Here is a 23,842-nt window from a genome sequence, read left to right as displayed (position 1 = left end):
TGTTGCCATGTCCGCTTATTATAAGCGACTTTGGGCTTGTTTTTCTGTAAAGTTGCTTAGTTGTAAATATTGGTAGTTGCGTTTTTTTGGGCTTGTTTCTAAAGTGTAGTTGCTTATTTGGTCTTTTTTCCAATGGGTTTCTTTTTTTATTATGGTTGAAACCAGTGGTTCTCAAACAATTTCTGTCAGGGACCCCCAAATTAGTTTTGTCCGTGGACCACCATCTGAAAATATTTTGTCCCAGGGACCCCCATACCAGATTTGTGTATTGTGTTGTTAGAATAATGTTTCAAAAATATTACACATTTAGCACTTTTTCAAGTTTTTTTTTTAATAGCGACAAGTTGTGAGCTTGATCAGCTATTTTCAAATAGCCGATGCATAGGCTTAAAGTGCCCATGTGGCCTCTTTTGGGCTTGTTTTCTTAGACTTATTGCTTATTTCTCTCACAAAGTATGGCAACGCTGGATGCGACGTCGCTGCCACGTAGAAAGCAACTTGAATGCAGCCTCCTAGTTGTTACTTTGTTTGTAACAGATATTGATTAATTTGCAACTTTGTAACAAGTATTGATCCGTTCATTCAGGAGCTGCAGACAGAGTTTCCTCTGTAGGCAGGATGTTGCTGACCGTGTTGAGCTGGTTGAGCTCATCTGTCCTGGTCCTGGTCAGTGGTCTCCCTCAGCCCGAGCCTGAGGTGAAGATAGAGGTCCTCTACAAACCCTTTCTCTGTCACCGCAAGTCCAAGTATGGAGACATCCTCTTAGTGCATAATGAGGGATACTTCCAGAATGGTACGATGTTCCACTCCAGGTAAGTTTGGTCGAATGAATGAGATGATTCGACTATTGCATTGGTTCTCATTTCAATTTCAAGGACCCCATAACTCCCGAGTTACAGACCAGCTGTAAGGGTCCATTTGGGACCCCCTCAATGAAGCCTGAGGGACCCCACATTGAGAAACACTGGACTATAGGCCTACTATACTATACTAATAGTGTAATTAGCTTAATACAGAATATGTGTGTTCACTGGTCAGACAGAACTGATGAACGATGCTGGTTTTGCTCACTAAAAGTTTGTCATTTTACTAAAACCTGCCGTGTGTGTGTGTGTGTGTGTGTGTGTGTGTGTGTGTGTGTGTGTGTGTGTGTGTGTGTGTGTGTGTCACCAGTCGTACAACTGGTGACAAGCAGGCAGCGTGGTTTACTCTAGGAATCAGAGAGGTGATCAAGGGCTGGGACAAGGGCCTCCAGGGCATGTGTTCTGGAGAGAAGAGACGACTCGTCATCCCTCCAGCCTTGGCCTATGGGAAGGAGGGGAGAGGTAGGCCTGAGCACAACCTTGTTCTCACCCCCTTCTTGATGATGATAAAACATATCTAGATCTAATCTCTACAGCAGTGGTTCTCAACCTTTTCAGGCCGTGGCCCCCCAAAATAATCATATTTAAACTGAGGACCCCCCACCCTGACAAGCACTTGGAATGTTGGAGTCGAGGCTTTACATTTGGTTTGACTCGGTTCCACAGATAAATATTGTGAAAATAGACGATATGCAAGCTCACAGCGAGGCATTGTGAGCTTGCAGATCAGCTATTTTTTAAACGTTTGCCTCTTTCTTATATTATTTGACAATTTGGCCGATGTTTGACAAGTTTTTATAGTATAGTTTGTTGATTACTTTTGATGCAGTAATGATATTTTTTCCATTTCATTTCTTATCTTCTTTTTTTAGGTGTTAAAAAGTCTTAGTAGGTCTTAAAAGTCCTTAAATTGTCACTTTACTGTCATCTCGGGACCCCCCAGAGAACCAATGATCTACAGCAGGGGTGGACTAGCCTGGTAAACCCTCCCTCCGGAAATCTCATTTCCATTTGATTCCAGGAATCAAATGGAAATGAGATTTCCGGAGGGAGGGTTTACCAGGCTAGGGGTGGACCACATTTGAGAACATGAATATGCTTGCTATAAGGTCAACTGCATCTCCTGTCATACACTGTACAGTACCTTTGGAACATAAGAAAGTCACATATAAATGCATTGCATTACAACAATTTGATTTAACTACAATATCAGTGCAATATCAATAGTAATTTGTCGGCAGTTTAGCCAAATGTAAGCCACTCATCTGTGCTGTGAACAAAACAAAATAATTCAGCCTTTTTGTTCCACTTTTGTTATTGGCATGCACTGTATTGCTATTATTTACAGTCCAATCAAATTTATTTTGTTCAAATGGCAGTGTAATCAAATGTTACCGGTGTGAAATGGTCTCTGCAAAAATGAAAATAAAATAATAATAACCTTTCTTTCTCCTCTTGAGAACCAGGCAATTTAAGGAACAAGCAGTTAGGAATCCTTGCACATAGTACTGAGAGATAGTCTATCTGCCCATGTTCATTTAAAAACTCAGAAATGTCAGTGTCTTCACATTACTATATTGGTGGGCCATAAATAATTCATTTTAGGAAGGAAGCTGCGGGTCACAAATCTGCCTTTGTGCCACGATTGGCCACCAGGCCAGAATTTGTCTGATCTACAGTATATTGTTGCATGCCTCATACACTGACTAAGCTTTATCCTTTGGATAGGGCTGCCTGCCTGAATGAGGTTTTAATGCATTTCTGTTGTATCAGCTGACCAGCATGGAGCTTGTACAATACTATGCTTAGCACTGGTAAGCATACAGCACCATAACCCTAGCTAACACCTATCCATGTAACATTAAACTAACTTTATTTAACTAACTAACCTTCGGCCTAACAATAACAGCATGAATGATTTACTGTAGAAGTCAGAACAAAGTGAATGAGGTGAAGGTTTGCTTCTGAGTAGCAGCTGTTTTCTAGTTTGTCTGTTCTCCATTAATATTAATGATACAAACCTTGGTTTGTGTGTTTTTAATGTGTTGGGAGACTAAGGTTTGCAGGTAATGCATGTAAACGAATTTAATGGGAAATACTTTTTATAATTCCTCATATCCCTCATTTTATTTCAGTTTTACTCTGTTCTACTATAATATATATAGATTTTTTTTTTTTTAATTATCTAGTAGTAAAATAATTTTTCATCATGTTATGCTACTTAATAAAAGCAGTTTTTTAGTCATTCAATAATGTTATTCTGTCGGCTTCCATTGACGTGTCTGTATTGTCTGTGGACAGGTAAGATCCCACCAGACAGCACTCTCACCTTCATCATCGAGGTGATGGAGATCAGGAACGGCCCACGGTCACATGAGTCCTTCCAGGAAATGGACCTCAACGACGACTGGAAACTCTCCAAGCAAGAAGTAAGGACATAGAGGCTGCATAGATATCAGTCTGGAATCTCTGTGTGGAATCTGCATTTCCGAGGGGCAAATAAAAAAAAATGCCCCTGGTGATAAACCTGCCCCATATTTGCCTACTGGGCCCTGATTGGTCCCTCACAACTTCGGAGGGAGAGAAATCCAATTTCTATTGAGAGGGGCCAGACCTAATCTGCCGAGGGCATTTTTTTTTTTGCAATGGCAGATTCATCTGGAACCAGGCTATTATACTGTAGTGTCTTGTCACTGCTGTCCCCTACTGGTTGGATGAGGGTGTACACGAGCATGTGTGAACTCTGATACACATGACGCTGCTAGTACGCTTATTTTCCCTTGCCACTGGATAGAATAGTATGTAGCTCCACACGTGTCTCGTACTACCGGGGTAAGATCCTCACGATCTTACCCCAGGAGTATGTGACTCGCGTGGAGCTATACGCTATTCTACCCAGTTCTGCTCCCCACTGAACAACCGAGCCATCTAAGTTTCCTTCTCACAGAGATCCCCCTCCTCCTCAAATCGTGTTTGTTGGGACGCCCGGCCAAGCCAGAGGCACCGCGAAGCATTCCAGCCCCTAGTCTTTGCTGTGGTGGGCAGGAACTTGACCCCTGCACCACCCGAGGGCCAACCAAAGCATTTCTAATGTTATCCTTTCGTAGAGAAAAGCTCAATTCTGTTCCTCTGTTTACCAGGTGAAAGAGTACCTGAGGAAGGAGTTTGAGCGTCACGGCTACCCTCCCAACGACACCCACCATGAGAGCATGGCGGCGGACATCTTCGCCAAAGAGGACGAGAACAAAGACGGCTTCATATCCTCCAGAGAGTTTACATACAAGCACGACGAACTCTGAACCCCCTCCTTGTCCTCTTTGCTCTGCGTTGTCGTTGGTCATGAGAATTCTTCATGTCAAATGTTCAACTCATTGTATCTAAAAAGGTCTTCTTTGGACAGTTGCATTTGGTATGATTGGAACTTACTCTTGTGTGAAAGTTTCAAAGTGATATTCAAGCATGGTAGATCTTTGCATTTCAAGAGCATATACCTCAATACAGGTATGTGCTCTTGAATGGTCTTATTAAAGTAAGCTACATTATCTACAAGACATAGTGTTTGAGCTTGTAGATCGGCTATGAAAGTGGTTACGAATATTTCATGCTCTAGAGATGCATACTCTGCAGTCGGCAGCACAGTTGTACTATTTCCTAAATCATTCCAACATCATCACCCAACGCGTTTACTAAAGAGAGGAAACTAGACTCAGATCATTTCATGGTGTCCTGTTTCATCCCCAGTGCAGCTAATGTTGGAGGCTGATGTTTTCCTAAAGATTTATACTTTGTATAAATTTTGCATTACATTCTAGAGTGCATGCTTGAAATATCACTTGAATGTATGAGCTGTTACATGGCTGTTGGGAGAAAATGAAATAAGATTTCACTCTATAACTTGAGTCTCTGTCATTGTCTTTAACTACTTAAACCCTATATACAGTACTTCATTGACCGGATCCCACAGGGGTCCGTACTTGGTCCCTTCTTCTTTCTTTTTTTCCCTCTACACCAAATCTCTTTGCCAAAAATAGGAACTCTATAAGCACACAAAGCTATGTGAAGCGCTGAGAGCTTGTAGATCTGCTATTTTTGGTTAATGTTTGCCTATTATGACATGCCCAGAATATGGACACCAGGGTGTTTAATTAATGAGCCGATTAATTTAGTTTGAGTTTTTTATTTTAATAGTTTTAGTCGAGTGCAGTTTTGTTCTGATTTCCCCAACATGCCAAAGGAGAAGGTCCCCTCCAAAGACAGAATCAACGATATGTGTTAATAGTCTCATCTTGAACAGATTGTTGATTACTGTACATGATCATTCATATATCTCTGTCCACAATAGTATTACAAGGAGACTCTTTCGAACTCCTGTTCAACAAAGTATTGGAGAATGTTTGTGGATTCATGGATATACATTATGTATTACCCACAATACCTTCACATTTAATGTAAATGAATGAAGTGATTTTAGGCAAATTTATACTTAGCCGCATGATAAAATGTACATCATTTCAACCCAATGTGCCATAAAAATGGTGACGATTAACACAGTCGTGACAATTTGTTAATTAGCCACCTAACGTTCTCCTGTTTTGTGAGACTTATTCATGTACACAAATTAACACTAGACTGTCCAAGGTCATAGTAATAACATATGACAATTCTGTATCCATGAATGAATGTGTGAGTTTTATAGGAATCTTTGCAATGTCTGTGGATAACAATAAAATGACCATGAGAGCTTTTTAAACAAAACACAAAATACAGTGGTTTATTTGCTGGCAGAACCATCATAATACTTTTCATAATTGACCAGTAGGTGGCACTGTATTCACAATTGTTAGTGCTGGAATAGGTTCTCAACTCCTGGGGAAACAAACTACTGTTCTCTAATCCACCAGGCAGTGGACTGAATTCACTTGTCCCATTGTCCCAGCAGTACTAAGGGTTCCTTAGGACAGTAGTTGAGAACCATAATATGAAAATGAAATGGTGAGTACTGAGTATACAGTACATCCAGTATTAGGTACATACAGATAGAAGTAAAAAAGAAAAGGGGAAAAAAGCACTCAATACAACAAAATACATTTTCATAATTCTCAAACTACCAGTGATATTTTTTACCGTCTGGCTATACTTGCACAACCCTTTGTTCATTGGTATAGACAAAGTATTAGCCTTAAGGATCTCTGAGAATAAGAGGTAAACATGTGGAATGTCTATGCATTCAATGATGAATGTACTTACAAGTGAGCCATAACATAACTTCACTTGCAGTTTCATTTTCACCCTGCTGTTGCATATTGAACTTAACAGGGACTGGCTAGAACGTGCAAACCATTCAAAGTAATAGGGTGACAGAAAAGAACGTATGGCGGCTGCGTCCATTGAGTTCAATGGAGAAGAGGTGCCCTGTTCTACTCGGTTCCTCTAAACTATTGCAACCCACACTGTAAAATCTGCTGCATTCACACTGGCAGCTACAAAGATACTGGCTACTATTCATTTTCAATGGAAGCCAGCGACATGAAGATACAAAAATACATCCGACGTTTGTAGCTGCTACCAAGATACAAAGCTACTAAGATAGCAAAGATAGCTTTGTATCTTTGTATCTTTTGTATGTCCCAGTGTGTTAATTTAACTCGATGTACAAATGGATGAATTATCACTGAGGATTTTACTGTACAGCCAAAGTTCATAGTCTATAGTTATTGGGTATGTGTATTGCTGTAACAAACAAAATGAGCTATTTATAATATTACCTGAGTATTGTTTTGGTTGAAGGTGTTGTAAAGAATTTGGGAGAGCTTTGCCTTTGGTGGACACATGTCATTATGTTCTAAACATTCTAGAATCTGCACCACAAATGTCCTAAAGAGACGTTTCCTTTGCTTAGAACGGCATTGTACTATTTGTGTGTGTGTGTGTGTGTGTGTGTGTGTGTGTGTGTGTGTGTGTGTGTGTGTGTGTGTGTGTGTGTGTGTGTGTGTGTGTGTGTGTGTGTGTGTGTGTGTGTGTGTGTGTGTGTGTGTGTGTGTGTGTAAGAGAGCATAATGTAGGCTAGTTATAATATGGAGATATTAAAGGTCATAGACTTACAGAGGGAAATTGTAAATTCTACTGTTAGCTTGAGCTAAATTTAGCAACGGTAAGGCACTGTCCTTGGATTGTGTGTGTGTGTGTGTGTGTGTGTGTGTGTGTGTGTGTGTGTGTGTGTGTGTGTGTGTGAGAGAGAGAGAGAGAGAGAGAGAGAGAGAGAGAGAGAGAGAGAGAGACAGACAGACAGACAGACAGACAGACAGGGAGCATGGGAGAGAGAGAGCACTGTAGCCCTCCTCTCACACACATTCAAAACATTCCACACTGGAGAAGGTTAGAGGGTCACATGGAGTATAGGGCGGGACACAGTTCAGCACTCAACATAGACTATCTCTCTCCCCTTCACGTGAGCACGCACGCACACACACACACACACACACACACACACACACACACACACACACACACACACACACACACACACACACACACACACACACACACACACACAGTGACCTAATTTATGATACACTCTGCGCACACAATACATTGCGACCCTGCATGTAGACAAAGCCTTTTTCCACTGCCATTCTCATTAGTTTCCCATCTTCCTGTCTACGGTGGGGGCGGGAGGCCCTGAGGTCAGCTGCTTGCTGTGTGCATGGGTGTGTGTGTGTGTGTGTGTGTGTTTGCACGTGCGTGCCTGTGTTGTGACTCATCGGAGGTGTGTCCTGATCCCAGGTGGTTTGGCGTTCACTGTAGACGCTGGGAAAGATAAAGGAAGGAGAAAGAAGACAGAGAGAGAGAGGAAATTAGAGAACTCAATGGGCTAATTGTTTTGTCATCAGCAAAATGAGTGAGTGTTGTGTTGTCAGCGGACACTGCCGCTGTTCAGTTGCTACCTCTGTTTTCTTTGCTGGGGTAGATCCGAGGAAAGGGCTTGAACTCGTCAGGAGGGGGCAAGTCCTCTATGGGGTGGAACTGGAACTTGGATTCAAAGTCATCTGGGGGAAGCATACATGTTTTTAAAGTCTGCTATTTCATCTACATGAAACATCTACGCTACTATCTGTAATATTTAGGTCCTATCCTGGTACCTCAACCACTGCAGATGTGTTAATTATATTGTATTAATGTACACCATATAGATTGATAAAAAATATGTTTTATCCACTAATAAAAGTTGTAGATTGCAGAAGATTCTTCTGTTTTCTTCTGAACAGCATAGTGAGGTTACAACTTACAAGTGGATGACATGATGCAATATACGGTAGGTCCTGAAGCCTGCGCTATACTTAATTGTGGGTGGGTGTCAGGTACTGAAAATAGTGGATCTACAGGATGACACCGCATTGCAGCGCAGCGTGTTGGGAGCTTGTAGATCAACTATTATTGCTGTGCGATATCGGCACAACTACTGCAGGTGTACATTTCGTTTACGAAGACGATGGGATGCAACCTTGCAACGTTCTCCCTTAAGTAGTTTAGCACTAAGAGACAAACTTTTGCAGTTGACTGTGTTGATATGAATGGGACACAGTGAACCTGTGTGACAGGCTTAAAGGTAGGGCAGACGAAAGCCAAGGTTCTTAGATCAAAGTTCTTTATTTCCAAGCACCAACACATTGCCATGCCTTAGGGCACAGTCGCACGAACGCTTCAGAAGCGTCTGCATTCCGTTCACTTCCATTCTATGGGAGCAAGGGGGTGAGTGTCTGGTTGCGGCGGTTTGACAGGACACTTCATCTTAAGCGTCGAGTTCAACACTAGTGAACGTTGACTGGGGGTCAACCAATAGGAAAGAAGCACCGTGCTTCACCCCACTTGGAAGGCATTTTGCTTGTAGTTTTCTTTCAGTGAGCCAACCACTCCAACGTAAGGCAAATTAACTACATTCAGAAAACCAGCACTGCCCACAACCCGCAAGACAACATGGGTAATTGGGTGTCAATGAAGTCTCAGCATGCACTGACTACAACCCTTCTGATGCAGATGTGTGACCGTACCGTTCAGCTATGTTCACACTAGCGGTGACAAAGCCACAGGCTACAAGTCATTTTCAATGGAAACCAGTGACATGAAGCTACAAACTGACACCTGACACTTGTCGCTGCATGACGGGCGTGACGTGCTGCAAATCAAAGTTGAGCTGACGGCCTTTTTTCAGCGCTCCAGTGACGCAGTGAAGCGTCAATCAATCATATGTTTTTGTTTCACCATTTTCACTCCCCTGCTCTCTCCCCACAATTCCGGCTCTGTTGTGTAAATGGAAGAAAAAACTATTCTTGCTGTGAGGATGTGCCATTTAGCGGCTGGAAATCAGTACAGAGCCAGGTGCTAGGTTGCAACCAAAAGGTGTATTTATTCACCCAGAAAATACATATAGGAACAAGGACACCACAGTAGCTCTTCACTCTCAATAGTGGCAAGTGACTGCCTTTTATGCTCAGCTGAGCTAATGAGCCAGCCTGGACTATACCATTATAAGGGGTGTTCTAACTCAGAGCATAACATAAATAAACATACAATACATAAATAAACACACCATAAATCCTTAAATACCCTTAACCCCCACAAGTATATTAAAACTGACTGAACTACAAAACACTCTTTCCCCTCTACTACAACCATAAGCAACTCTAAAACACATCACAACCCCCCTCTGCCATTCTGACTTGGTCCAGCCCAATTACACTGGACAGAACAGCTCCACTTGAACAGTAACTGTTAAGATTCCAATCATCACTCAACATTACCTATCTTACACCATACATATTGCACTCAAGTCTCTATTGCACTCATTCTATTCTACACATTGCCTTGCCCCTCCTGATTACCACTAAACATTTGTCTCCAGATGGAACTACATAGCTGAGTGTCCAGCTCAACAAACAGGAAACACAATTCAAATGTTCAGTTACAAATGTATTCAATCAACAATAAAATCAGGACTGTGCCAAATACAACTGTGCAAATAATTAAAGTGCCCATATGCTGTGCAAATATTGTTCAATTAATAAGGGTTCAAGTACATGTTTAACATAGTAACAGAGGTCCTCTCTGTTACACTTGCCAATAACCAATGCACCCTGTGCAATTTAAAACTACCCTTTTCATTTACGCGGTGTGACTCGAGCAACAACGTTGCTTCTTTCCTATTGACGCCTGGTCAAAGTTCACCAATGTTGAACTCCAAGCTTCAAGCGCGTTCGGACTTCACACTTCAACGCCGTCAAAACACTGCAACGGTTGCAGCTCCACCCCTTTGTTCTCATGGAATGGAACTGAAGCATATGTGTGACCATGCTCTTAGATGTAACTGTACGGTAGTTAGCCACAAGTAAATAAGAAGCCAGCAGAGTCGTCATAACAGAGGCTCTCTCTCGATGTGTAAGTGGGGATGGCTGATTTATCCTGAACAACAGGTGTGTAATCACACCTAACTCTTGAGTCCAGTCAGACTGACTCGGGCTACAACCTGGAATATATTTTTTAAATTTTAAATATATTTTATATGACATGTTTCTAACACTAGGCTGCATTACAGAGAATACTGTTTAGCGATGTGTATTGTGTCTTATTTAGTTTAGGTTATTCATCTATTTAGTTTTTTGCAAGATATGCAAAGACAATGACAATGCACATCCTCATCTTATAGTCCTCGATTTTGCAGTCAGATCACTGACTGGCTAAGCCACCAGAACGCTAAGTCCGTTCTGAGAGATGGATGTTCTCAGTTAACATTGTATATATAACTCTTACACACACGCATACATTATGGTGACCAACGTTCACTACCAAATTCTCCTGGTGTTCACCACAATTAAAATAATAATACTTGTTTTGAGTGCTTACAAAGATGTGAGTGATTAATGGTCCCGGTTTGGGTTTTTGAAAAAATTGTCACCCTAGCATACATGTGCGTGTGTCCGTGCGTGCGTGTAAGCATGTGTGTGTGTGTGTGTGTGTGTGTGTGTGTGTGTGTGTGTGTGTGTGTGTGTGTGTGTGTGTGTGTGTGTGTGTGTGTGTGTCTCACCCAGGCTGTGGAGGTGTCCATTTCTGAGGCTGGAGGGGCCAAAAGGTGGAGGTGGTGGAGGGGGAGGTGGAGGGATACGGCTGGACAGCTCAGTGGACGGGGAGCGCGCTGGGGGAGCAGGGGGCGGGGCCAGACGACCTGCACCTGTAGCAATAGAAGAGGAAAACCTCCGACTTTCATAATCAGTTTTAAGTACTATTTAATATTAACACATTGACCGCCAGAGGTTAATCTCATAATGTACTCACCAGTGCCAGCGTTTTATTGTTGTTTTTAGTTTTTTTCACGTCGCCATAGACCTTGTTAAAATCCTTAAAATTGAGCTGCGCACTGTTTGTAAACATCGCGGACATCTGTCTGGTCCGAGCAGTGAAAACCACGTGTCAAACGGAATCTCCATGTTGTAGCTAGAACGGTTTATGTTAAACAGTGATCGCCGAGGAGAAGAAAACAACAAGGAGAAAATTGAGTTTCAGTTTCGTCATTAGAACGAGGGCTGACGGCATCGGCAAAACCGGATCCCGATTAATTCTGTTTCCGGTGGTGTTACAATGAAATGTGCCGTACCGGAAATTGAAAAAAAAAAAAAATCGAAAAAAAGGAAAAAGCACCACGGCCCGTAGGCTACGGGATCGGCGCTTTCCAGTTGGATTTATCGGCCCGTAGGCTACGGGCCTGGCGGTGAGAGTGTTAATAATTCAACATTTTACTAAATGACTTGCTACTCAAATGATCTCAAGAAAAGGACAATAAAAATATTACAATTACATGATTATTCTCAATTGCAATTACAAAGTAGGCATTTAACAAATGCTTTAATCCAGTTTAAGTTACACAGTGTAAGGTGGGAGCGATTGCCATGAACCTCGTGTCTACACACCTGCACTTCTGGGCACGGCAGGCGGTCGTCGTGTGGGGGCCGTGCAGGGGTAGGATGGCGGCAGAGGGGGCATCCCTAGACGCATGGCCGGCGACGGCACGGGCGGCGCCTTGGGCGGAGGAGGGGGCAAGGTGGACGGGCAGCTGGGCGTGAAGGAGGCGGGGAGTGGAGGAGGGGGCGGGGGAGGGGGGCCCAGCGGGCTGTCCCGCAGAATGGGGAACCTGGAGGGCGGCTCGGAGACGAGGGGAGGAGGGTAGAAGTACTGCGAGGAGCGATCCGGGACGGCGGAGGGGGGTGCGGCAGGTGGAGGGGGAGGCGGCGTCGAGGGCTGGGGCGTGGCAGTCTGGTGGTTATGCTGGATGGGCAGCCAGGTGGGCCTGGTCACCTGAGAGGGGGGAGGAGGCGGAGGGCAGGTGGGAATGGGGGGTGGCCTGCTGGCGGGTCGGTCCTGGAAGGCCAGAGGCGGGGGAGGAGGAGGGGGAGAGGAAGGCATCGGCGGAGGGGGAGAGGAGGGCATCGGTGGAGGGGGAGAGGAGGCGGGAGCAGGGGGAGGTGGAGGGGGAGGTGGAGGGGAGGTGGGGACGGGGGGAGGTGGAGGGGGAAAGCAGGTGGGGACGGAAGGAGAACGCTTCAGATGAGATGGGGAGGGAGGCGCGGAGGATGAAGACGTCATGGGGTGGTGGGCGGTGCTTCCACCGTCTAAGGAAAGAGGCTGGTTCCATAGAGGCTTCAGTCCTATGGTTGAGGCTGATCGGAAAACTACAAAACACACACAGAGCACAGAACATAAAATGTATATTATATCATATAGTATACTTACAGTGGCCTGGAAAAAACAACACGACAAGCAAATGAACAAAACCAAAAACATGAGACATGAGGAAATGACAAGGCTAGGTACAAGCTCTCATCAACCACTTAAGCCAAATTTTATACTTTTGCACGTGTCATATGCCGGAAATAGCCAATGTACAAGTTCACAACGCCTCGCAATTTGACTCGTTGTGACGCACAAATTCACTAGGGCGTGGGGTTGGTTTGCAAGTTGGCACGGACACATGGGTGGAGTGGGGTGTGTTGGGGTGGTGGTAAACCTGATATTAAAGTACGGCTTTTCTGTCTACCCCATTCTTGCTTTCTGTTCTTTATCATAATCCTGTTATTTCAATATTGATCAAACACATGTTGTGATCTGGTAAAATGAGTACTGTTGCACAATTTAACGGACGCGCACACACACACACACACACACACACACACACACACACACACACACACACACACACACACACACACACACACACACACACACACACACACACACACACACACGCGCACGTACGCGCAGGCGGCTGCGCTGTAGCTAAGTCAAAGTGCCCCTGAGAAAGACACTTAATTACCCTAATTGCTCCCCGGGCGCCATATTAATGGCACTTCCCCACTGCTCCTAATAGTTAGGATGGGTTAAATGCAGAGGAATTATTTCATGTATGTGCAGATTTAGAGGGAACAAATACCTCGAAACAACTAAATATTATTATAATAATTATTATTACACGCTTGCACACGCATGCACAAGCACACACACAGTTATTTGCGAAATGACACACTTCAAATGAACTGAAGCTACAGTAATTGATGTCAAAATGACTAGAGCTATCCAGTACAATGTAACAGCGCTTAAGTTTCATAAAGGACATTAATGCAAACTCTTGGGACACATTTGCATATATGAATAATTCTGTCCGAGACTTTCCCTTATCTTATAACGAAATGACTCCAGTTTTACGCTATATAGAATGGAGGGACCTGTACACTGATAAACATGGAACAGCGACATGAAATAGTAAATAATATTCAAACGATGTACAGTACTGTACTGACTAAAATCCTAAGTACTTACAAACTTTTTTTTTAGACTACTCCAAATACAAATCACTCTCTCTGTGACCGAGTTTGGTGAGGGTTGTGAACTCTTTGCCATCATTACCACATAGATAGGGTTGAATTAGTCACTAGTTTCAGCTTGACCTACATTTCATTTTCAATCAATGAAAGTGAACGTTGGCCGCCCGGGTGGCGTAAAGGTAAAGTTCCTAACCACCACTGCCGAGACAAGGGCTTTGAATCCTCCGTGGTTCATCCATACTAACATAATTGTTTATGTTTATGTGGGAAGCCGGGAGGGGAGGGTAATCTCTGTTGCTGTAATAGTGACTGCTACAGGTTGGTCAAGGGTGCCTGTCAGTAAGTGTGCTGAACTATGAGGAATAGGGAAGGTGTTCCTCTGCTGGCACAGTGGCACTGCACGGCAGGCGATTGCATGTGTATTGGAGGAGGCGCATACCATCCTTAGGACCAACCAGTCCGAAGACCAACCAGCAGGGGTCAGCAGTGACAAGATTGCACAAGTGTATGGGGAAATCGTGTGAATTTATGATGGCCTGGGCCTGGTCTGCCCAAAATAATTCTATATACAGTATGACTAAGTAAGTATGTTCACTTTGTATGTTTGTTTGTATATCTTTTGTATTTCCTGAATGTCGGTCGGGACCGGGTCATGTCCCTATCATCCCTAATTAAATAATATCAAACCAACCTGGGGTCTTCCCTGAGGCATCTCTCTGTCCTGCAGGTCTGAGAGTCGGGAACCCTCCGGCAAAGAGCCCACCCAAAGAGGGTCCCATGGGTGGCCCCCCTCCTACAGAAGAACCAACACTGCTGGACACATCTCCAGCCTTGGGCTCTGGGAAACAACACACGTGAATTACTCAAAACAAAATGGATTTAACAAATTACATGAATTACAAGGTGGATAACAAGTTGGGTTAACTGTGTGGTCTTGTGGCCCCCTGTCCATTCATGGTCAAAGGACCACAATGGAAACAAGCCTCCGGACTTTGTGCTTTTATCCTTTTTAATTCATTTTCAATAAAGTGTTCAATCAATGACAATACTGATTCATTTGGTACTACTCTGTCAATCGTGTTATGTTATACGTGTGTACAGATGACAGTACTGTACATTTGTGGATTCCGTTTTTGTTGTTATTTTCTTCATCTACATTGCAAAAACTTTGGGAGTGGGTAAAAATGACCCTTGAAGGTTAAATGATTCAAAACTGAATCCAAACTGAATCAACATATGTAACAGTACACAGTACACACCGCTGCAACAGCACACACTATAACCCTCAGTGTTAATCTATTCATTTCTGAGAGTGTACAAATAGCAAAACAAACGAGTCACCTTTTCTTTCATACAGTATTATGATATAAAATGGCAATTATATAAATTTAGGTTCTTGTGACTCCATTGTCTTAACCACCATACACAGTCATTTCCCATTTTGTCTACTGTGCTCTTATCTGCCATGGGGCATTCCTTCCTCACGTGTATGCTTGTTTGGTTTTGTGTGCGTGCGTGTGTGTGTGTGTGTGTGTGTGTGTGTGTGTGTGTGTGTGTGTGTGTGTGTGTGTGTGTGTGTGTGCGTGTGTGTGTGTGTGTGTGTGTGTGTGTGTGTGTGTGTGTGTGTGTGTGTGTCTGTGCGTGCGTGCGTGCGTGTGTGTGTCATCCCAGGAAACCTTGAACTCAAACAGCCACGACGGAGACATAATAAGCTCCCCATGAGCAGTTTCAAAACAACTGCTCTTTATCTTCTCTACTTCTTTACTTTCACCGCTTCTCTATTAACATGGTTGTTCAAGGTTTTATCACACTGACACACACAGTCTCTCTTTCCCTTCCCTCATCGGTGCCAATGAGGATGATTTACTGTAAGGGACACTTGCCCATGTGAGACTCATTTAGTACTGAATCGCTGTGTGTGTGTGTGTGTGTGTGTGTGTGTGTGTGTGTGTGTGTGTGTGTGTGTGTGTGTGTGTGTGTGTGTTTGTTTCTTCCTCTTACTGTCCACAAAGGGGGCACTACAGTCTTTGACCTGTGTGACTTTCTTGAGCTTGGCTCCTCTCTGGATGTCTGCCAGCAGGGCATTCCTGCCGCCACCTCCTCCGCTGGACTGGAGCTTGGGAGGGTCCGACCAAGACCGTCAACACAGGGTGAGGGAGAGGAGAAAAACACAACCACACAGAACATTAGACAAACACAGATAGAAAGAGTGAAATCCTCAGTGTTAATGTAACCACTTTCATCCTTTATTTTGGGCATGTCATTATAGACGACTTGTCAAAAAATGTGAAAGAATTTAAACATTTTCTAAACGATAAATAGGATAAAAGGCCAATTTGGTTACATTTGTATACACTCTTGAAGTTACAAAAGAGGATTTTACTGTGTACAACTGAGATGCTTAGTTTCGTATACTTACATTTACCGTATGGTTGACATGGTAAATACAATGCCATTTTAGGGCTGCAGCTAATGATTACTTTCATGGTAAATTAATCTCCAGTGACACAACGTTACCTGAACTCAAACAAACTGTCTTAATATGGTTACCCAGCAGAGAAAAACAACTTTTCATTTCAGAATACGGGATATCATACTGACATGATATTGACCATCATACTGACATGATACTGACCATGATACTGACATGATACTGACCATCATACTGACATGATACTGACCATCATACTGACATGATACTGACCATGATACTGAACATGATACTGACATGATATACTGACCATCATACTGACATGATACTGACATGATACTGAACATGATACTGACATGATACTGACCATCATACTGACATGATACTGACATGGTACTGACCATCATACTGTCATGATACTGACATGATACTGACATGATATACTGACCATCATACTGACATGATACTGACATGATACTGACATGATACTGACATGATACTGAACATGATACTGACCATGATACTGACAATCATACTGACATGATACTGACATGATATACTGACAATCATACTGACATGATACTGACATGATACTGAACATGATACTGACATGATACTGACCATCATACTGACATGATATACTGACCATCATACTGACATGATATACTGACCATCATACTGACATGATACTGACATGATACTGACATGATACTGACATGATACTGAGCATGATACTGACCATGATACTGACAATCATACTGACATGATACTGACATGATACTGAACATGATACTGACATGATACTGACCATGGTACTGACATGATATTAACCATGATACTGAACATGATACTTAACATGATACTGAACATGATACTGACATGATACTGACCATGATATTGACCATGATACTGACATTGAAAAGTTGTAGAAATAAATATTTGCATGACTGTAATTTGATTTGATAAATGTTATGTCAGTTGATTAATTGATTCTCAATACTCAATTAATAATTTCACCCCTAGGACATTTTACGTAACATTCGGACCAAGATATGAAATAAACCTTGAAACACCACATTATATCTCCCTATACTCAAAGACATGCACACACTAACACATGTTGAAGTGCATTGCATTATACTTGACTATTTACCCCTGTCATTGTGGACTAGGTTTAATGCCATTCACTCTGGTTTCTGTATGTACTGAAAGTCACTCTGGATAAGTGACATGCCTAAATTGTAATTGTAATCATGCTCTGCCACTTCAAATTCAAAATGTTTGCTAGGGTCTTGTTTCGGCTGTGTGTTCCTTCAACACCTGCTGTGTGTGCAGGTCGAGGCTGCACAAATTTAACATGAGAACATTGCAGGCCCGTTATAGAAATATGACACCACACTGCTATGCAGTGTCTGCTATCTGCCTCACCACGTGTGTGTGTGTGTGTGTGTGTGTGTGTGTGTGTGTGTGTGTGTGTGTGTGTGTGTGTGTGTGTGTGTGTGTGTGTGTGTGTGTGTGTGTGTGTGTGTGTGTATTTGTGTGTGTCTGTCTGTCTGTCTGTCTGTCTGTCTGTCTGTCTGTCTGTCTGTCTGTCTGTCTGTCTGTCTGTCTGTCTGTCTGTCTGTCTGTCTGTCTGTCTGTCTGTCTGTCTGTCTGTCTGTCTGTGTGTGTGTGTGTGTGTGTGTGTGTGTGTGTGTGTGTGTGTGTGTGTGTGTGTGTGTGTGTGTGTGTGTGTGTGTGTGTGCATGTGCGTGCATGTGCATGTGCATGTGCATACATCCGTGTGTGTGTGTGTGTGTGCATGTGCGTGCATGTGCATGTGCATGTGCATACATCCGTGTGTGTGTGTGAGTGTGTGTGTGTGTGTGTGTGTGTGTGTGTGTGTGTGTGTGTGTGTGTGTGTGTGTGTGTGTGTGTGTGTGTGTGTGTGTGTGTGTGTGTGTGTGTGTGTGTGTGTGTGTGTGTGTGTGTGTAAGAGAGAGAGAGAGTAACTGTACCTCTGATTAATAATGCAAATAACCTCCAGGTGTTTGGTTGACAGTCAGTGAGAATGAATGACGCGAGTATTTACAATTGCATGAAGGGAGGAGTATGTGTCTGTGAAGGGAGAGGGGAGACAGAGGAAAAGAGAAGACATATCCTGCTGCTGTTCCCTTGACCGGCTGACTGACACCATTAGCCTAATTGGCACAGAGAAATGTTTCCTATATGTAGTGCACTGTGCTGTAACCTTCCAAAGCAGGGAGCTGTCTGTAGTACTACAGTACTATTACACAATAACATGGGACACGAAATAAACATGAGTCTATCTCAACTTACAATAGAATGTCTAACAGTGTGTATAACCATGTCACACCTGGGGCTAATGTAGCCAATCAACACCAAGCCATCTGTGATACCAAGCAGGTGGAGTTTACAACATTATATCAATTATTTACAAATTTAGGCTTTAGATTCTGACATTTCTGTGGATTATAGACGGACGGGTCCTCACTGTAATCCAATTCCCACTTCAATTTCTATATTGGATTCGTAATATTGCCTTGTCGTATTGTGTGAAACCGTTAACGTGACCAAGTCAAGTTCTGTTGTACGTGAGAATGTGCTGTGCCAATGAAATCGATTCCGATTCTTGAAAAGCTCACTGAGCTCAGACTTGGCAGTAAAAGAAGACACAGCCTTACCTGTGGCAGGGCGGTGCTAGGCGGAGGTGGTGGAGGAGGCGCGGGGGGAGGTGGAGGGGGAGGAGGCGGAGGAGGCACAGGCATGACTGACTTCAGATACCTGTAGAAGATAACACCTGTGATTGACTACCCTGTAGCAACAGGCAACAAACACATTCACAGTCACTATAAGCAATATGGCTAGGTCTATACCAGCCTAGGCTGGTATAGACTCTAGACCAGCGGTGTCAAACTCGTGACCGTACATGATTGTATAGTCTAGAGTCTAGACTATACCAAAACCTACGCTACATAGTACGTGAATCTGACTTGTATTGGCTGATAGCGATAATCAATATATGCAGTTTATGCATCCATCAATTTCTGTTTAATTTGTTGTTAACCACACATTCAAACTAATATAATCTGAGTTACACAAATGCAAATAATGTATTATTACTATGGCAGCATTATAATTTCTCAGGTCAGTCCAAATTCAAGTGCCTATATTTGAAAGAAGCAAGTCAAAGATAAGACTTTTCTACATGTATTTAGGAATGTCTTGATGGGGGGAAAACCATTGTGGTTGATTGTACAAATCATTGATGGTGCAGATTGTACTGATATTAACCTGCCTATAACAATATTTATTACAGTACGACTTCACCCACTTTCAACCTATCTTCATATAATTGGTCCTCGCTAATGCTCATTATAATATGGCACCATTTTTGTCTACTCGGTCTGTGTCTCAGAGGAGGACTGTGGACAGTGACATCATCGATGAGGAATCCAAGCTAATAGAAACTGCAGGCTTTCTATTACTGGAAAGTTAGCATGCTATAATGGAAGCCATTGTTCTCGCATTAATACAAATAAAAATAAAGATTTTGAAATCTTGTTTGGAAAAAAGAAACTGCCTAACGATGATGTCTCTGGGTTTCTGAAGTGTCCACAGCCCTCCTATGAGACAGGAAATGGAAAGAACCATTTTATCATGAGCATTAGTGAGGACCAATTATATGAAGATACTGTATGGGTGAAGTCGTCCTTTAAGTACATTGGTACGCCCTGCTCACCAATGTATTCAGACACGGCTACCGACGACCAGTGAGCGTAACCGAACTCTAGGACGGAGGACTTTCATTTTCCATGACAGAAGCAGCTACCATGGACAGGGTCAGATTCTGTGACCTCTTCCCCTCTCATCCGAACAGGAAGAGCTTTCACAACCCAGCCTCACAAACAGGAAACAGTGAGTGCTCCTTCCTCTCCGGGGAAATCTGAGACACCCCCCTCCCTCTTGTTTTCCCACAATGCCCGGTGGAGGGGCAGAGGACAGAAACAATGGTGCATGTTGTGTAGAAAGTTAACAGCCCCCCTAACCCGTAGACCCTCACTGGCCAAATGCTTTCACCGTCATTATGTGCAGACTGGCTGGAAAACATATCAGTGCAGCTCTTGAGGAACATGTTATCAAGTGAGAGAACACAAGATCTCTTTCCAGACATGTTGATTTCACAAGGAGAATAAGATGCTGCTTGTAAAATATCTCTTGTGGATCGAAATATCAATTGCTGCAGGTGGTCATGTAATTAATTAAAAAGACAACCTACCCATGGCAATTAAGAACCTTGTCCTACAACCTTCACTTGATGTAACCTATTTATTTCTGTTCATGCATGCTGCACTTTTCACGATGCAGGAAGTTAGCCATCTATAAGTTGTGCAAACATATTCAGGATACAGTACATATAAAGTTATCGATATGCAGTTAGTGTGGATCCCACGGTCCACATGATTTTGTTTTCTATTATCTCAGTTAATTGCATTACACTGCACTTCATTTTTGAAATGTGGTATATAAATAAAACCTGAATCATTGATTGATTCAGGAAATCCCTCACCTGAGGTCATGGTACTGTACCTTATCACATTCTGATTCAAACTAGTCATGTTGTTGGCAACCTGATTACAGCACTCTATAGCAACAGCACTGGTAATCACAGAGTCTGAGACCTCCACCAAGGTAATGGCATCATGAATGATCACAAGCTTGTCCATGGGAGGGAGACGAAAAGAACTGAAGACTGTTCATTTTCAATTTTCAGTGGATACCAGGACACTTAGCAATTAAAGTGAAGCATGGAAAATAACCTGTTTGTGTTTGCAGAGCTTTGCTAATTCCCGGCCTGAGGTCTTAATGTGAAGTTAACTGATGTGAATCACTTGCTTCTTTATGCCTCTGTGTGTGTGTGTGTGTGTGTGTGTGTGTGTGTGTGTGTGTGTGTGTGTGTGTGTGTGTGTGTGTGTGTGTGTGTGTGTGTGTGTGTGTGTGTGTGTGTGTGTGTGCGCGCGCGCGCGCACACGTGTGTGTGTGTGTGTGTGTGTGTGTGTGTGTGTGTGTGTGTGTGTGTGTGTGTGTGTGTGTGTGTGTGTGTGTGTGTGTGTGTGTGTGTGCGTGTGTGTGCGTGTATGTGTGTGTGTGTGTGTGTGTGTGTGTGTGTGTGTGTGTGTGTGTGTGTGTGTGTGTGTGTGTGTGTGTGTGTGTATTATGATTGTGTGTGTGTGTGTGTGTGTGTGTGTGTGTGTGTGTGTGTGTGTGTGTGTGTGTGTGTGTGTGTGTGTGTGTGTGTGTGTGTGTGTGTGTGCGCGTGTGTGTGTGTGTGTGTGTGTGTGTGTGTGTGTGTGCTGTTGCTCTCTATGCAACTGGCAGGCTATCCCTTCTTTCTATTTCTGTCTGCATATCTGTGTCAAGTTGCTTCTGTAACACGCAGTCAATGTTGATTTTTAAAAACGAGGCTGTGCTGGTCAACAGTTGGCGAGCTCAGACAGAACAGGTGTGATATACAGAACAGTTCTTCCCATTGGTTCTGCATGCATGCATGTCTGTCCTTTACACACAATCCGTTACACTGCCCTGTAACAAATAAATTGTTAATGCTTATAGGCTTGAGGCAAACGTCAGAGAGATAGTTCCACAAGTGAATAAACATTGTATGGTCCTTACTATACATCTATAACACATACAGTATAGGCTATACCCCACTGCAAGACAGAAGCAAGAACCAGGTGAACAGGTTCAAACTCAGGCATAGGCCTATATTACCATGCTGCAGGAACAGAAAAAGGTAAAACATTGATAAGCCCATGCTCTGTTCCATCTGTTTTATATAATTTTCTGCACATTTGATTGTTTCCTATTTTAAAATGTTCTTTTATGATCTTCCTTTTTTTGTGCAAAGCACTTTGAGTTGCATTCTATAATGGTGCTATATAAATAAAGATCATTATCATCATCATTATCACTGATAGTCTCTCAGTAGAGCTACCTAGTGTGGCTGCCCGTTATTTCCAAACATTACATGGGGAGCTTCAGACAAATGATCCTATTCATGTCGAATAAAAGAAGAGTTTTAGGCCTACTTACTAGTTTGACGATGGACGACTGTTATAGATAATACCGAAGTACAGTAGGCTACCTGTGGTCTATTCTTGAACAACAAGCGTCCCGCTATGTAGGCTGGTTCACCGTACCTTCAGATAATAGTAGAATTACACCTGCTGAGCTCGCAGACTGCAGCAGACTTCTGCCCTCATAGTGCAGCTCCTCTCCTCTCTGTCCGGGGACACGGTGACAAGCTGCCCAGCTGGATATATTTAGACAAACGAGGACACCGTATTCCTATAATGCTGCTGCCTGAGCAGGGACAGCAAGGTTGACATTCGTTTTTTTTCAATAACTAGACTTCAGTTGCAGCAAGAACAACCAAAAGCTATGCTTCTTCAGGTCCAGAAAAGTTGTCCAAAAAAAGAGTTACAGAGTAATTCCATGCAGCTTTGCGTCAACATAAACAATTTCTATTTTTTGCGAGTCCTTGTTTACCAGGCAGTTGGGCTGTTCTCTTCGACCACTACAGTAGTCTACGAGGCCCCACCTTGCCGCTCCACACACTGTCCTCCTTGACCAATCAAAACAGAGCATTCATTCATTGGCTCTTTTTTTATTTCCAAACTTGATTTAGCTGTTGCACGAGAACTTTCCCACAGTGTAAAACCTGTCAAATGTAATAATCATTATGCATACATGAGAACTGGTTTTGGCAGGTCGGGAGCCAATTTACCCCAGGGCAAATTAGTCTTAATTAATGGCCCCTCACAGATGATTTATCTGTACATTTATATTTACTGTAAAATCAGATCCAGTCAATTTCTATTGTAGTCTAGCAATATTGTTTAATCTAATCTAACCCAGTCTACTATATTATAGTCTAGTCTTTGCTATTAAGATAAACCTTTATTGATTCCCAGGGGGGAAAACAGGTGTGTAAGCAAGCAGTTTGAATACTGTATTAACAGTTTGCATTAAGTAGGCCTACAGAGGTACAGTTATAGCCTACAATAATGCTAATTACAAATTGTATCTTAGCATTATTGTAGGCTATAACTGTTTCAGCATTTAATGCTAAAAGTGAGAATGAAACACAGGAGAATAATAGGTAAGAGTAATAGTCAAGGACTAAACCAACATAAATAAAAAATAGATGTGGGGGATAATGGTATTGGGACTGGGTTCTTTCAATTATTTTTTCATTAACTTTTTTTCATATATATATATATATATATATATACACAGTATTGTTTTTGTAATTAAAGATAATTAATATAATAATAATACAAAAATGTCTTATATAATGAACATCAAATATCTAAATGTTGAGTTGCACACAAAAGCCCAAGTAAGTAGACATTAAAATGACCCCAGAAGTGTTTTAAAGTGAATTACCCCTTTAACAGGCATCAGTTCCTAGTAGTCCATGTAATGTGCAAGCGCACAAGAGTATATGCAGGAGTCAATGATCAAATTTCTATATTCCATTCCATATTGTAGTCTATTCAGTCTATTCTATGGCTAAATCGATGGTAGCACATTTTTACCCTCTGGTGTTGAAAAGATGGCATTGCAACATACTACTATCATCTAAATATGTACCTCCCAAATTTAAAAGAAGTATACAA

At 42.6% G+C, this 23,842-nt stretch overlaps 2 protein-coding genes across 3 annotated transcripts; one reads left to right on the top strand and one right to left on the bottom strand.

Annotated features, from left to right (window-relative positions):
• The first annotated feature begins 468 nt into the window (after window positions 1-468).
• LOC311062003 (peptidyl-prolyl cis-trans isomerase FKBP14-like) lies at window positions 469-5,625 on the top strand. Its single transcript, XM_084080745.1, has 4 exons — window positions 469-812; window positions 1,174-1,325; window positions 3,165-3,292; window positions 4,004-5,625. Exons 1-4 carry the CDS (start codon window positions 619-621, stop codon window positions 4,160-4,162), a joined length of 633 nt encoding a protein of 210 aa, XP_083936871.1. The 5' UTR covers window positions 469-618; the 3' UTR covers window positions 4,163-5,625.
• A 177-nt stretch (window positions 5,626-5,802) lies between these two features.
• On the bottom strand, window positions 5,803-22,724 carry wipf3 (WAS/WASL interacting protein family member 3). 2 transcript variants are annotated; one of them, XM_084080742.1, is made up of 8 exons: window positions 22,361-22,724; window positions 18,845-18,944; window positions 15,731-15,845; window positions 14,421-14,567; window positions 11,822-12,580; window positions 10,942-11,085; window positions 7,808-7,909; window positions 5,803-7,670 (listed from the first exon to the last, which is right to left on the bottom strand). In XM_084080742.1, exons 2-8 carry the CDS (start codon window positions 18,926-18,928, stop codon window positions 7,621-7,623), a joined length of 1,401 nt encoding a protein of 466 aa, XP_083936868.1. In that variant the 5' UTR covers window positions 18,929-18,944; window positions 22,361-22,724; the 3' UTR covers window positions 5,803-7,620. The 2 variants fall into 2 exon arrangements, with proteins under 2 accessions (XP_083936868.1, XP_083936869.1); XM_084080743.1 differs by lacking the exon at window positions 22,361-22,724 and adding an exon at window positions 22,254-22,300.
• Window positions 22,725-23,842: the final 1,118 nt, after the last annotated feature.

Source organism: Gymnoscopelus microlampas (assembly GCF_963454915.1).
Source record: "Gymnoscopelus microlampas genome assembly, chromosome: 15".
Taxonomy (NCBI): Eukaryota; Metazoa; Chordata; class Actinopteri; order Myctophiformes; family Myctophidae; genus Gymnoscopelus; species Gymnoscopelus microlampas.
Note: the sequence above shows the minus strand (reverse complement) of the source record. Positions and strands in the feature narration are given on the sequence as shown.

Coding starts and splice junctions, on each gene's coding strand:
- wipf3 (XM_084080742.1), bottom strand. CDS start 18,928: ATGCCTGTGCCTCCTCCGCCTCCTCCCCCTCCACCTCCCCCCGCGCCT. Junction 15,846..18,844: donor CTAGCACCGCCCTGCCACAG/GTAAGGCTGTGT, acceptor GACCCTCCCAAG/CTCCAGTCCAGCGGAGGAGG. Junction 7,910..10,941: donor TGGACACCTCCACAGCCTGG/GTGAGACACACA, acceptor TGCTTCCCCCAG/ATGACTTTGAATCCAAGTTC.
- LOC311062003 (XM_084080745.1), top strand. CDS start 619: ATGTTGCTGACCGTGTTGAGCTGGTTGAGCTCATCTGTCCTGGTCCTG. Junction 1,326..3,164: donor CTATGGGAAGGAGGGGAGAG/GTAGGCCTGAGC, acceptor GTCTGTGGACAG/GTAAGATCCCACCAGACAGC. Junction 3,293..4,003: donor GGAAACTCTCCAAGCAAGAA/GTAAGGACATAG, acceptor TCTGTTTACCAG/GTGAAAGAGTACCTGAGGAA.